At 34.7% G+C, this 15,582-nt stretch overlaps 1 protein-coding gene across 1 annotated transcript; it reads right to left on the bottom strand.

Moving 5' to 3' along the window:
• Positions 1–923: 923 nt before the first annotated feature.
• LOC150103453 (uncharacterized) lies at positions 924–9,733 on the bottom strand. The gene is made up of 6 exons (XM_090398193.1): positions 8,789–9,733; positions 8,347–8,430; positions 2,520–2,552; positions 2,262–2,404; positions 1,908–1,984; positions 924–1,087 (listed from the first exon to the last, which is right to left on the bottom strand). Exons 1-6 carry the CDS (start codon positions 8,832–8,834, stop codon positions 1,039–1,041), a joined length of 432 nt encoding a protein of 143 aa, XP_090254319.1. The 5' UTR covers positions 8,835–9,733; the 3' UTR covers positions 924–1,038.
• Positions 9,734–15,582: the final 5,849 nt, after the last annotated feature.

The following is a 15,582-nucleotide window of genomic DNA, read 5'->3' as shown; positions in this document are numbered from 1 at the left end:
TTAAATCCGTGTGAGGTCCAGACAATTCCACGATTGTCTGGACCTGTGCACCATACAGTGATTTGGTCTGAATCCAGTGTCCTTCTGGAATGATATTGTTGTTGGTGGATGTTTTCCAAGACAGGAGAGAAGGCTGATAGGTCGGTTAATGTGAGGCAATTTCAAATCTTTTCCTGGTTTGGGAATTAAAATTATATCCGCTGTTTTCTATCCAGTTGGAAAGTAGCTAAGTCTGAGTATTACATTTGTGATAGCAACCATATGCATGGTTGCTTTTTGTGGTAGACATTTAATAAGTTTGTTCGCGACTCCATCTGACCCCGGAGCTTTTTTATTATTGTTTTTTGAGGATTCCACGGACTTCAACTGGATAGATATTCAGTGGATGGATACGGTGATGCAGAGCGCAACCTACCCTGTCGATGCACCTTGGAAATGGATGATACGTTGGGGCTGTCCACAAAAGCTTCCGCTTTTTCATCGTCACGATATACAATACCACGCTCGCCATCTATTGGTGGAACATATTCTGGTTTTGCGGAGAGATTTAAAGAATTTCCATAGAGATTGATCATCCGGTTGCAGGGATCGGAGCTTGTTGTCCCAGTGTTGGTTGCGGAAGTCTTTGATAACATAGCGGACTAAATTAGTAGTCCTATTAAGTTCATGATAAGAACTTCATAAAACTCTAGCTTCTCAGTCTTGAGAAGCTGGAGTTTTATGATATTGTCGACGCACTTTATGTTTGTACCTACTTAATAAGTTTATTCATATTAAATCACTATCGCTTCCTCTCAAATTAAGGTTGCAGACAATCATAACATATTCTAACTCGAATTATATTTTTTATGCTTGTGATAAATTTTAAAAACTTGGATAGAAATGATGCGTGTAACGGGTGAAAAAAAAGTTTGCAATTTTTATTTGAATATTTTATTGCACATTTAAATATTCATATCTGACGCCTTTGGTCCATCTGTCTGTTTTCTTTGGTCTAACCTAAGTTCCGTATCATACTGAAGAGTACATATTTTGCGATCAGGAGTACGCGCTACTTGCAGGTCTTCGCTTTCCAAAATGGCTATCGCTAAAAATAAAAATAAAAAGAGAATTAAATAAATATACCAGAATACTCGAAAAATAAACTAATAAAGAACTAACGAATGTAAAGTGATATGATACAAGGTTGCCCAGGCGTAAAAAACTGAAAAAAAAAAAAAAAGAATAATAATTATCGTCACTGGGTTAACGATTTTTTTTTTTTTTTTTGTATTTTTATTCATTTTTACCTAGTCTGGAATATAATTTAACAAAACTATTAATTCTCCTACTGGCTATTAGAAATAACAGTAGGCGCAAATATAAAATCCAAAACATTAATTCATTTAAAAAATAAAATGCTTTATCGATGGCCTTAAATACATCGGTTTTCGATTTAAGTTAGTCATTAGATTCGTATCAGTGTGAAAAGAAACAGTATTCTGTAAGGAACACAATTTTCTAAGCATTAACATCAGTGCGAGAAAAACAATACAAAAACTCAAAAAGTTGCTCATGCGCGCTGCAAGTTTCCGGTTGACTTTTATTTGTTGCTATGGAAATCAGCTATCTTACATCGTCTGCTCGCTTAGTTTACTAAAACGTACTGTCCGATATAGATTTTCTATTTTCTCGTATATTATTACGTGAAAAAATTAGTAAAAAAAATATATTATTGATGGCTTGAAAAGTCTCTAAAGGAAGGAGCCGATTTTTAAGGAAAAATCTTGGACGTTTTTGTCAACAGTATGTGCATCTATCCACGAAATACCAAAAGTTGACCAAGAACTACTTTTTATCCGAAGCAAAGTTTAAACACACTTCAATCTCGTGCCCTTTATAAATGTTGCATTTTTCTCCTCCCTTACCTTGTCCGGTCACTGTACTTCTTCAGTCTCTGTTTCCATAATGGCAGGGTTTTAGCTGATGAAGAATGACTTTCCAACTACAAGGGGGGGGGGGGGGAAGAAGAAAAAAAAGGAATGTACAAAACACTGACCTGAACAGTTACTGAATTCGCTTATTTCTAGAAAAACTGCTTTGCTTTGAATAATTTTAACATATCGATCAAAGTCTCACAGATAAAGAAACTAATTATTACCTAACAAGATAACTTTTAAAAAATAAAATAAAATCGGATGAGAATTCCAGAGGTGTTTATTATCCAAATTATTGTAAAAGAAAAGAAAAGAAAATCGTTAGATTTTTTTTTTTCAACTTACGAAATCTGAGACGCTATCCAAAGATCCCCACGTCTTTAAGCGAATACTTCCCCGAAAACTTGATAAAAAACTAGCACTTCTACGAATCTTGATATTTAAAGATCCAATGCGTTTAAATACCGGTTCCTTTTCTTCAGTTATACCTTTAAAAAAAAAAAAAAAAACGTGTCTATTATTGTCGTTGTCTGTTATTTATAAACAGAATGTTGAGAGAACAAAATGCCAGATCTAGAGGATATTATAGTTGGAAAGACTTACCATTGGCGCTACCATTCTGAAACAGCTTGGTATCTAAAAGGAAACAAGGAAAAAAATAACATTTAATCCAATGCGAGATTGTAATGCTTCTATTACCATATCCTATGTGGTCGTAACACAGTGGCTTGAAAACATAGCCTTAGTTAATTCGGCAGTAATTCTAACAATCCACTACAACCCTGTAAGCTTTAATTATAATGTATACGTTTAAATGTTCAATTTTGATTTTACATCTCTAAAGGTGTACATGAAAGAATAAAAGAAATTAAACTCTCCACAACGAAAGGCTGTTATCATGTAGTTAATACACAGTAGACGGATATAAAAACATTCGTAATACACTCATCCAACCCACAAGTCTTTAGAGAAAAGGCACTGCATTTAATCTACTGTTATCGTTCTATCTGACACATTTATTAAACATTCACTTCTGTTGGTAATCCATCCAGACGGCTACGGTGTTAGATTCATTTATTCCCCAGGCTGATAAATGATGAAAAGCTCATTATCTCCAGCTGATCTCCATATTCGATCTTAAGTGGACACGATGGACGCACTACGGGGGGATGAAAAGAGGAGGGGGGATGGATACGAAAAGGGATGAAATATTAGTTTACCAATGTCCAGTAGCGCCGAGGTCCCTAATGGACGAAGCCATAGCGCCAAGGTAGGCGCAGAACACTGTAGCTAATGTTATCTAATACCAGAACAAACAGAACACATTAGGTGGTGCCAGACCGGGTCGTGCGTTTGTAGTCGGTCCATTAGGCTAGTCGGCAGGTGGCAGAAAGGTCACGAGTCAGACTGTCAGGCTTGGTGTCGCGGGAGCGAAGTACTATGCTCCGTCGGGACCAGTCTGTCAGTCGCTGACGGGCCCGGAGTAAGGCCTTCCATTGAGTCACTTTGGAGTAATGGTGCTGGGCTGCATTAGACACCGATGGAGAGTTGCAAGAGGGGCTATTTTTTACCCGTTTGCAGAGGAAAAACGAGACTCTACGTACATTAGATGCTATGTTTGCATTTCTTCTTCAGAATAGGAAAAAAAAAAATCTAACGGAGGTATTACCGAGAAAAGAAATGATAGCTTGTGCTCGTAGAAGAAATGGATCGTAGAAGAAATTCCTGGCCCAATATTTGGGCCAGGAATGTATATTTTAATATTATAGATCCGAAATCGTTTTGGATGATTTTAATGCAAACTTTTATAGACACTGAAGTGAAATTATTTATTCAGATGGGCTTATTTATTTATTTGGAAGCAAACAGGCACTAAGTGAAAACTTTTTTGCAATACCACAAATAGAATCACAAATAAGCGCCCCCTGGTTTAAATAGGTATCTACTATAATGCTGTAATAGCAAAAAAAAAAAAAAAAAGTAAGTCTGTTAGTTGTTTTTCAATTGTTCCACAAGACAACTTTTAACAATTGTAACAATAAATCTCGTATTCATTTAAACATAAAAGTGAAATATCTTGTTATAATTTGAAAGGTTATTTTATTTGCGACTTAAACGAGGATTGCCATCAAATAAGAATACAATTTCTTGTATAGCATACTATACTAATTGATTAAAGAAAAAACACTTGTATAACTGCCTCAAATCCAAAGATTGTCTAGAAACCAACAATACACCATTTTGTATTCAATATATAGATGATTATATACGTATAACTATAACTGAAACATTCAACTCAGGCAATGGTTGGAGGTTGAGTCATTATTCAAACCGTGGGAGGGTAATGGATAGCAATGCTGTAGCCAATGAAGTTCTAACTGAGGCTCGGCTGTTGCTGTCACCCCCTGGGGCGCCGAGATTCGAGAGTTTGAGTCGCTCTCTTAAGGTTTTGCCTTAAGGGAGCAATTTGAGTCTCCAGGGGAAGTGTTCTCCGGCACGGCCCGCTGAGGGGCTTTGTCGGTGAATGCTTTTCTTCGGAATATGAGCGGTTCTGCTCGGTAGTGGCGTGTGGGTGGAAGGCTACCGCTGAGTTGGACGGTCTTTCCCCCACGATTGAGTGGCCTAGGGATCGTCCGAATTTTTAGAGACGGCTTTACCTTTACATATGGATGGCAATGCTGTAGCCAATGAAGTTCTAACTTAGGCGGCTCGACTATTGCTGTTAACCTCCTGCCATGACCAGAGCTTTAATAGCTCAATAACATCTTATCCCTACACTCTACAGATAACGGGGAAGATGAAAAGCATTCTTGCTTCGCCCCTTTAAGCCAGTCCTTATAAGGACATTCAACTTCGGATTTCATACTCGATGTAGATTTGATTAAATCTAAAGATACGCATAAGGGGGGGGGGAGAGAACTATAAAATAAAATTTATAAAAATGATTTTTTTTGTTTTGTTCTCAAATGAATGCTTATTAAAAACTTTCTCTTTTCGTTCCAAGCAATCTCTCATTATTTGGTGCAGTTGTCAGATGCTGGTAAACACTTCATTTCTTTCTGAAGTCCCGGATGTAAGCGTACATGAAATGGGCGTGTTCTCACTTGAGCTCGGCATTTTATGGCTGTCGTTAGAAATAACGACTTGTACCACGTGTTGTGCGAGAGAGAAACTCCAAAAGCTTCGATTTACGAGACTGCAGAAATTAGCCTCCGTCAAAAGACGACGGTGGTGTCCAAGCAACTGGTCAGGTGGTTATTATAGAACTCCTATAACGTCTCTATAGGGAAAATTAATTTCTTCATATTGGCCACCGTTATGACAACAGTCATCTTAACAATTTTCATCTATAAATAAATCACGTCCAATTAGTTACTTTGAAAGCTTATTAGAAGTTCGTAAATTATATATATATATATATATATATATATTTTTTTTTTTTTTACAGTTTCCGGTAATGGTTATACTTTGAAGTAAATGGAGTTCTTTCTTTTTTTTTGTACGACCCGTAGTTCTAATACAACTATTGTATATTATCTCTTTATTTTCAAGAGGGCGCATGCGCAAAAGCGCCCTCTCTGGACATGTTGATAAACGGAGATAACGGAGATAAAGTCCAAAAAGTAATATTTTTGCGAATGCCACACATTAAATTGATGCCTAAGAAAATATTAGGGATTTGTTTTTTTCGATGACTTCTACTGCATGGCGAGCATAATGAGAACCGCTTTATTATTTTATAATTTTTTTATGTAAATTCCGCTTACTACAAAGTTATAAATCGATAGTATTTTATGACCATAAGTGGGCTAAATATATATTTTTTCCTATTTTTATTAATTTTATATTTTTTATTTATATAAAAATTTCCGAAAATGATCTTGCAATGTAGCACTAGCCAGGATAGAGTACATGGATTCGTGCAGAGAATGAGACATGAAATATTTATTTAATAGTATATGCAAAATTTCAATTACAGGATCTTCAAATAAATAATGAGTCACATAGAACAACGCCTATTAGATAACAGACGGGAAATGACAAACGGTGATTTTAATTTCTTGTTTGTAGTATATATTTCAATATTCCACTGTATAGGGAAATTTAAAAAAAATCGCATTTTAGTATACGTTTATGAAAGACAGCAATTTTGATCGAAAACAAGAAAAGACAGAAATCCTACCACATTATCACACCAGGTTCCTAAATTCAGGAACAGTAATGTCATTCGAACCTAGTCAAGGTCAAGTCGCAAGTGAAACATGAGTTACCAGAGTAAGCTGAAGCGAAAATCTAGCTTGAAGCAATGTTTCTTGAACTTTTTGAGATTGCGCCATCCTACATAAAAATATTTCCTTTTAGCGAAACTTTTCACGGGGGGGGGGGGTTACTAATTCCAACCAACATAAGAAATCATAAAAGCATGACAAATGAATGGATCCATATCAGAAAGGTCCATGTCAAGTATCATCCACTTACCAAACATGGTATTACATGTTTACAACAATCGCCGAACTCAAAAGACTTTAAAATGTATTAGTAAGTAAAGTTAAAAGTTTCCATTCCAAATTTGGCAAACGATGATATCTTCCTTTTTTTTTTATTTATTATTATTATACAACACAAGTTAGTTGTTAGTCATTGATTATTACAGAAATAAACAGTAGTCAGTATGTCAATTAGTTTAATAGAATAAGAATAATGAAATAAAAACGACAGATAGCATTGATTAGTCTTTATTTGCATAGAACTGAACATGCGTTCTTGAAACAATAGAATACAGACAGAACTCAAACAGTAATAGTTATAAAGAACAGAAGTAACAAAAATCTAGAATTAGTTTGTCAGTAATCCAAACACAATCCAAATACAGTCTGTTATACATCGACAATAGTGCATTAGTTAATTTGTATTAGTTTTATTAATAGATAAATTGAGAAGAAACAGACAAAAATAATAGCATTTATAAAACATTGTAACATAATTTACAATTTGTAGTTTTCAATTCACAGTAATAAATAAAATAAAATAAAATAAATATGAGTAAAATGGAAATTTTGATTTGTGATATAGGAACAATGGATAGGAACATTACCATGGAATTATAACGATCGACAACGCCTCCTGGTGGTCATATTTCAAATGACATGCCACGTCACTTTAAGAGGCTCATTGTTATATGGCTAAGCGTGTGCGTATAACGTTTGACATGCACTAGCAGATTATTAACATCAAATACATTTGTATTAAACAGATAAAATTCTTCATATAAAACAATCTCCTTTATAATAATTATTGATAATACTAAATAATGCTTTTGTAACCCTACTATTATAGCTTTTCTATTTATTATCATTATAATTCTGTATAGCATTCATCAGATCGAAATACGAAATGTTGTGATCAAAAAGTTTCCAGACTGACCGCCAGATGACGTTACTGCAACTGGTATAAAGTTCCTCAAGTAAGTGTAGGTAGAGTAGAATCTGCTATACGATTATTCGCTTATTTACGAATTGTGATACCTTCGTTATCAAGAATTCTACTTAATGACTGTGTGTGCATGCGCGCACGTGCCCTTTGCATTTTCTGCTTTAACAAAACTGAAGACTTAGTGTGCAAATCAAGTTCTACTTCAAATTAGAAAAAAAAAAAAACGATCGACATGTTGCAATTTTCTTTTCGAGAGAAAACAACAAATGGAAAAGAATGTAATTTTTTTTTTTTTTTTTTTTTACATTCACGGAATTGTGCATATCGATATCATTCCCAATTCAAACTGTGAATCACCATTTCCATTCCTATGATATCGCAACCCAAGAAGGTGCGCAGCATTGGAAATGTCTTCTCCACCATAACAATGCTCCTGCTCTTTATTAACTTGGTGCATGAATTCCTAACACAAAACTGCATGATTCTTGTTTTGTACCCTCCTCGCTCTCCAGATCTGACACTCCTCTACTTTTTCTTTTTTTTAACTTTAAGTCAGCAAGGGAAAAAGATTTGATGACATCATCACAAAAAAAAAAAAAAAAAACGGTTGTCGCAAACAAAAAATAAATAAAATAGTGCACAATTTAGAAACTTTTTGATCGTATCTCGTAGTTCACAATATATAAATTTATTTATAAATTATATATATATATATATTATACATTTATTTATATAACTTGGTTTGTATATTCATAATTGCTATTTTCCTAGTTCTACATATCTTGATTTATCTGCGTGTATTTTTCTACTCTTTTCCTTGTCGATTTGCGCATCGAATGTCTGAAGGTTAACGTTCGATGTACTGATAGTAAAAATCCCGTTGGTCCCTTCACTGGAGGTGGGTGAGGTTTTCGAGACTTGAAGGAAGCAGCCCTAGGTAGGGTACTCGAAGTTGTGGGTGGGGGGGTGGCGGGAGGTAACTGATAAGTAGTCTTACTTTTTGGTTTCGTTTGAGGTTTCTTTTTCTGAAGGTAGTGGTCCGCTAGCTTGCCGGAATAATCCCGAAGTTTGGGATCGGCTTCTGAAATAAAAATATGCACGGAAATATTAATAAAAGATGAATGGAAATAAAGATGAAACGCATTGTTATGATTAACAATCTATTAGCGTGTTTGAATGTTTGGTTCAACTATCAATAGGCAGATATTTCTTTTTCTTTCTTTTTTTTTTTTTTACTAATTGAAAGTTTTTTACTATCAATTATCGATGTCAATTTGATTGTACATTTTTAAAAGCGGTAAAAATATTAACATGTTTATTATTGGGAAAAATACGTAACTAACCGATCAAATATAAGTGTTAGCTAAGTAGGCACGCAGATTAATTAAAAATAGTCAATTCGTTACCATTTAAAATCAGGATGTGAAATAACCACTTACTGTACGTATTGACGAGCAGCTCCATCACTCTCTTGTGGCCAAACATGGCAGCGAAATGCAGTGGCGTATAACCCTAACGACACAAAACATAAGAACATGAATATATAAAGATAATAAAACGGTTTTTCTTGTTATGTGTTAAAATGACATGTTATACATACATTTACTTTTCAGGTTTCAGACCAATTAAAGAAATGAACTGGCTTTAAAGGTTCTATGTAATCTCGAAAGTAGCGTTTCGGATCACGCTTATAAAAAAATATAAATAAAAACCTAAGACTTTAATTTCCTGGATTTCGTACCATTTCTTTCTTCATTTGCTAGAGCTTCAACAGAGTGAAATATTTTATCTTCATTCAAGAACACCATTACGCTGCTCAGATAGAACTGACATATTTGAAAAGTTTGAACTAAATAAGAATACTTTTATTTATAGATATCTTGTCTTGATACCATGCAGATGCATGGTATCTTTCGGACTGAGACAAGATAAATTAATGCGATAAGTTTATATAAGAATTTTTTTACACTTAGTGCGTGATTTATTTGTGGAAGACAAACTGTTATTACGGTTTGAGGTTGTTGTTTCGCATGTATCCCTCTTCCGCGTTTTTCTGATGCAGTGAAAGCACATCTAGATGGTCATTGCCCATTTCAGTAGATCGGCTCTCGTGATCTCAGTCTCTTATTGCAATGCGTTCGCAATAATACCAAATTTGGAACTTTTTTGTTTCATTCCAGCCAACAACATTCGATGAAGTGAAAGAATGAACTCGAAGAGTCATCCTCACTCAACGTGAGCTTGTTACAAACTCGGAAGAGAATCTAGCTAGTTTAATGGTTTCTATCGGTGCATATAATGAAATCCCGTACTTGCAAATTACTTAGAATACTTCGTCAAAGGCACTATCTCTTTTTGGAAAGAATGCTCTCGCTAATTGAGGAATCGACAGTAAGGTTCAATCTGAGAAATCTTCTATCACAATTATCCCTAACAGACATTTTCAATTTTATTGTATTAAATTTGTTTCTACAATAAGTGAAAGGGGCAAATGCACGTCGAAAGACATACAAGATGTTTATGTCATAGTCTAAGCAAGGCGATGAGGCCTTAGGAGCTTGCTTCGGCAATCTGTTAGTCGCGTATCTTTTTAACAGATTCTTCTGTTTTATTTTACGGGAGGATAAAAATCTGCAGTTTCACACCCTCCCACATTGAATTTTCTATTGTCGACATTTACATGAGAACTGGAATGATATATGTGGCAAATGTAAGATAATACAGTATTTAGATTTGCTACGTATGGTAAATTAAAAAAAAAAAAAAATATTTAATGACATAAGATGGACTTTCTAGAGGTCGATGTGTTACATCAGGATTCCCCAAAACAATCAAAGATCTGCGCTTTGGAGCATATTACAATATCGCCGATACATTCACCGATGATGTTATATTGCTAACAATGGAAACCTACGCTGACTAGTCATCCAACTGGGTATACGCAATCAGAGCCTACTGCTATGGAAGTATACGCTTCACACCCCTCTTAAACAAAAACAAACCTATTTTATTATACAGGAAGAGAGACATAATTCCAAAATTTTCGTTTCTTATATTTCAAATCATCGTACACAAAGTCAGTCCTGACACCATACGAGTCACCTTTGGCCTACAAGTCAGAGATTGCCTTCATGGTTAAATGATTTCCTTACTGCTTAGAAAAAGAGACATTTACCAGACAAAAACGATGCTTCGGTCGTAATTTTCTTCTGGAAACTCAGATTTCCCGCCCCCCACCACCAGGGGTCACAGACAACTGACATGTACGCATGTGAAATAAGGCTAGCCATAAACTTTCATTATATCTCTGAGTTCAAAACATCATTAATTCTAGCAATTCCGCTTGTCCCTCTACCAAGAGCAAACAAATTTTAAAACACACACATTATTTATTACACGATAATGCATTTAAGAAAATAGAATAGAGCGATGAGTCCTGGAATCCACGGAAGTACCGAATAATAATTCTAACCGCGCGCGTGCAATAGCAAAGCTGTTTGCCGATACCACCCAACTCAAACGATGAAAACTAATACACTGGAGCAGAAGAGATCGTTTTTTAGGAAGTTAAAACATAAATAAATTAAATAAATATATAATAATACATAAAATAAATTGGCTGGCTTGCTTGTGATGCAGGCCGCCAGCTCACTTTTAGCAAAAGCCATATTAGCGTTTTCCTCTCATACTACGACAGAATCGAACTCAGATCTTTCAGGACCATAATTTCTATCGACTGCTATACAGAATATTAATGCAAAGGTTTTTATCTACGCTTTACTGCATTTTATACTCCCTCCAAAAAGTCTACTAACCCGTCATGGAAAGATCACGCTATTCTTACGTATAAATTTCATTAAGAGCTATCCAAAAAGTTCATATAGATTTTTTAAAAAAATTAACCTTAAGCTAATAACCTCTTTATTTTTTTTTCTTTTGGTTGACTGACCGTAACACTAAAATTATAAAATGTCTCTTGTAGCAGAAAATTTAACAATTTATGTTGCATTCAACTGCTTCTAGTAGTTTAAGGTATTAAAAAAAAAATTAATAATTGAATTCGTATGCGAATAAAATTAGCATTACTTACCCCCTACAGACATGTCCACAATACAGGTGAAAGATGAATGGAGAAATTGGAAAAGGAAAAAAATAAATTAATTAAACTAAACAAAAAAACATCGATAGAAAGCGAGAAGACATAATATTCATAATTAAAATGTTCTTTTCAACATAAGAAATAAAATTCTAATTTGGTGTCATTATATTACTTATTAAAAGGATAGAAGAAAAGAGTTGGCTTACATGCTTTATTTCATTCCATTAACAATAATTATCAGTGAACAGCAAAAGGCAATCCAGACGATGTCAATGAAAGAGAAAATAAGTATTTACATTAAAACGTACAATGATTTCATTAATATCAAATAAACAAAATTATATATTTTTTAAAACAAGTAACAAAATGAGAAGAAAGACGAAATCAATTTTACCGCGCAAACAAATAATTATTAAAATTGTTTGTTTGCGATTGGTCAGTTTTATGTTCAAAGAAATCGACAAGAATTAAAAATTATCACGTGATTAGCAAGAGGGAAAATATTTCGTGCATTACTGAATAATTAACAATCGAGTCAATTTCTGGCAAAATACGTACAATAAAACATTGCAAAAAATAATAATAATAAATAAATAAAAAATAGATAAAAAATAAACATATAAACTAGTTTTTCGCCATGCAGCATTATCCAAGCAGCCTTTAGACAGTTTTTCATCCATTTGGAAGCTGCCAACAGAAACGCGTCATTGATGTCTCCATTACATTACGGTTCAGTGATTGATGGGGGGGTCAGTCAGCAACGAAATAACAACACTAATTAACAGCTACTGAGGGGAGAGATTGTTAGAACATACACCATTGTAAGAGGATACCTGCTTAGTCCCTTCTCACGGTCAATGTTATCTGATCCATTTTGTTCCTTTAGGATGGTCAACTTCCTTTTTCCTTACTTATCAGATGCTCATTTCGACGCCAGCGATTTTCTTATCTCGGTTCTGTTTGCCTCATCAATTTTCTCCAAGTCATCTTTCGGATATAGGAATTACTGTATTTAATGCATCACCGATTCAGTGCTTTGACTAATGAAAGATCTCGGCCACCCCTACTGCATATAAATGGCGAATTTGTGATTATTAATGCGTCGTAAGAGTTCTTAAGAACAACACACACACACTTACCGATCTGACGTTGGGGTTTGCCTTATGTGTCCCTGCTATGAGCTTAATAATCCTCTCGTCACCACGTTTCGCTGCCCAGTGCAACGCAGTCTGAAAGAAACCATAAATAATGACGTGAATCAATTCAAAATGAAAAGCTATTTAATAAGTATTAAAAAAATAGATTTATACACTACACGACAGTAGTGTATTATTTATTTATTTTGCTAATAATTTGATACGCAGTAGAACACTTTTTCCCCCCCTTAAATTTTCAAGATTGAAAGCGATTTCTGACTGAATCCAATCCAGAAACAGTTAGCACTGTATTTATATTTAATATAGTTCAACATATTTGTAAAGAAGAAAATTCCAGTAAAAGATAAGTAAAATAAACAGCTTTGATGTCACATAACGTGCTTATAATATTACTGATATAGGGTAGAGAAAAAGGTATATTATTTATTTTTTTAAATTTTAGAAAATATCCTCAACTATTTACGATATTTATTCTTAAAATAACAATAAAATATAAGTTACAGTATTATTTCTCAGGGAAATAAAATAATATCAGTAAATCGCGTATGCATGACGTTCACAATCAATTGAAAAATATATTTTGCAAATATTAGAGAGAAATCTAAAAATTAGTGTGTAAGTATATGGAAGTCCTTTTAACTAATGTTACACTTTCTCCTATCCTCTATTACTAAGTCTCCCACTGGTATTTCTCCCTCATGTCATGTTTGCCCTGTTGTCACATGAATGAAATCAATAAGCAGGACATTAAAATACAAGTAATTAAAATACGAATAAGTCGCAAACAAATGAATACCTCATAAGATTGAAAATCACATGCTTAAAGGAGAACACGAAAGGAGATGTATCTAATTAAAAAAAAAAAAAAAAAAAAAAAAATCCGAGCCACGTGGGCGATATTCGCAAGTACTTAAAAAAAAAAAAAAAAACAGTGTCATATAAAACTTCACTCAATTGTGGCCCAGCAAGACTATGTCTTGCTGGGCCACAATTTCGTATACGATTTTAAAACGATGGTGAATATTTCTGGATGATGCTGTAAGTATCTTCTTCTTCTTCAACCTTTTGGTTCTGTCCACTGCTGGACGAAGGCCTTCCCCATGATTTTCCAGATCACTCGGTTTTCTGCTTCTCTCCCATCCATCTCACTCCTGCAATTTGTTCCAGTTCATCCCTCCGCCTTCTGGGTCTTCCTCTTTGTCTTTCTCCATCCATTGGTGTCCACTCTGTTATTTTTCTAGTTTGTTTCTCCCGTTACTGCATCTGGCAACATGGCCAGCCCATCTCCACTTAGCCTGTTTAATGTATTTTACAATATCCATGACACCTGTTTGAGATCTTATCCGGGTATTTGTCTTCCTATCTCTTAATGTTATTTTTAGCATACTTCTCTCCATACGATGTTGTGTTGTTCTCAGCTTTTGTTTAGGGCTTCTGTTCAAGTCCATGTTTCTCCTACATACGTTAGGACAGGAAATATGCACCCGTCGAAAGCTTTCCTTTTTAGACTCATAGGGATGTCCCTTCTGAATATGTCTCTCATTTTCCCATAAGCCATCCATCCATCCAAGGTGAATTCTTCGTTCAATCTCTTTTTTCAATGGCAATCCTCAAACGATAACAATTAAGGTTACTACATATACATATGAAGTAACTTGTTCTATTTCATGGTTTTCAACTTTGACAGTTCTATGGTTTATGTATTTATTCATGATTATTTTTGTTTTTTCTCTATTTATTTTTAATCCAATTACTTTGGAGGCTTCATTTAGCCTTTCTTCCAGATCTTCAAGATTATCTGCTATTAGGACAATATCATCTGCAAATTTCAGATGATGCAGCCTTTCTCCATTTATGTTTATTCCTTTTGTTTCCCAATCAAGACTTCTAAAGACTTCCTCTAGTGCAGCTGTAAATAATTTGGGAGATATGGTGTCGCCTTCCGGATGCTTTTTGTATTGGGAACTTTTCACTGTTTTTATATAATTTAATTACAGAAGCTGCATTTTTGTAAATATGTTTTAGTGTTTCAATATATGGTTTCTCAGTTCCCTGGGTTTCAAGGGCGTCTAATGTTGCAGATGTTTAAATTGAATCAAATGCTTTTTCGTAGTCTGTTATAGGCCAGACATAAGGGTTTATTGTATTCAATTGATTTTTCAATGAGCTGTCTTAATGTGTGAATATGGTCCAAAGTATTGTAATTCTTCCTAAATCCAGTTTGTTCACAGGATTGATTCCCTGAAATTTTGATTTTATTCTATTATTTATAATTTTTGTGAAGACTCTATATATGGTGGGGAGCAGGCTTTTAGGTCTGTTGGTTTTAATTTCTTTCCTTATTACCCTTTTTAAAAATTAATATTAGAAGTATCAGCAAACAATAAAAAAAAATTGTCTTTTAAAGCAAAATGTGCTTTTATTTATTTAGTATAATGATACAATGGCCGTGAGCCCCTTTTACGGAGAACTACCACCATCTGAATCCTTCCCCCCCCCCCCATTTTTATCCGGGCTTGGGACCTTCATGACTGTAATCTGTGTGTTCACGGCCTGGTTTGCTTGTTCTATGGGGGAGGGGGGTTCACCCGAGTTTCCGGATGAAACCCCTACCTCCGTATAAGATCGACTAACTCACCTTTCGTTAAAAGAGAACCAGATAAAAGTTCCTCACGTCATGGACGGGAATCGAATTCGGGTCTTTCCGGCTCAGTCTATACCGACTGAGCTACGGAGGCTCAGCAAAATGTGGTGACTTTTATAAATCCCGATGCGCTCAATTTCAATCCAATTTCAGAATTTTTGTATCATTAAGTTTCAAGGGAAGCAGAATAGTAGAAGCAGGCCTTCTTCGGTCATTTGCAGTTAGTCGATCTTTGGCAGAGGCAACTAAGATTTTTTCCCTACTCCGGTTTTTAATTCCACTTTTTTAAATGTGACTCCCAATCATGAAAGCTTGGGAACTTAGAGTACGTTA

Source organism: Typopeltis vanoorti, chromosome 9 (genome assembly GCF_054136105.1).
Source record: "Typopeltis vanoorti isolate ZY-2024b chromosome 9, IOZ_Tvanoo_1.0, whole genome shotgun sequence".
NCBI classification, from domain to species: Eukaryota; Metazoa; Arthropoda; class Arachnida; order Uropygi; family Thelyphonidae; genus Typopeltis; species Typopeltis vanoorti.
This window is presented reverse-complemented; position numbering and strand designations above follow the sequence as displayed.

What these genes read in the sequence shown, in the direction of transcription:
- LOC150103453 (XM_090398193.1), bottom strand. Translation starts at nt 8,834, where the DNA reads ATGTTTGGCCACAAGAGAGTGATGGAGCTGCTCGTCAATACGTACA. An exon ending in GCTGCTCGTCAATACGTACA is followed by an intron (nt 8,431 to 8,788) that starts GTAAGTGGTTAT and finishes TTTTTATTTCAG; the next exon opens with AAGCCGATCCCAAACTTCGG. An exon ending in AAGTACAGTGACCGGACAAG is followed by an intron (nt 1,088 to 1,907) that starts GTAAGGGAGGAG and finishes TTTTATTTTTAG; the next exon opens with CGATAGCCATTTTGGAAAGC.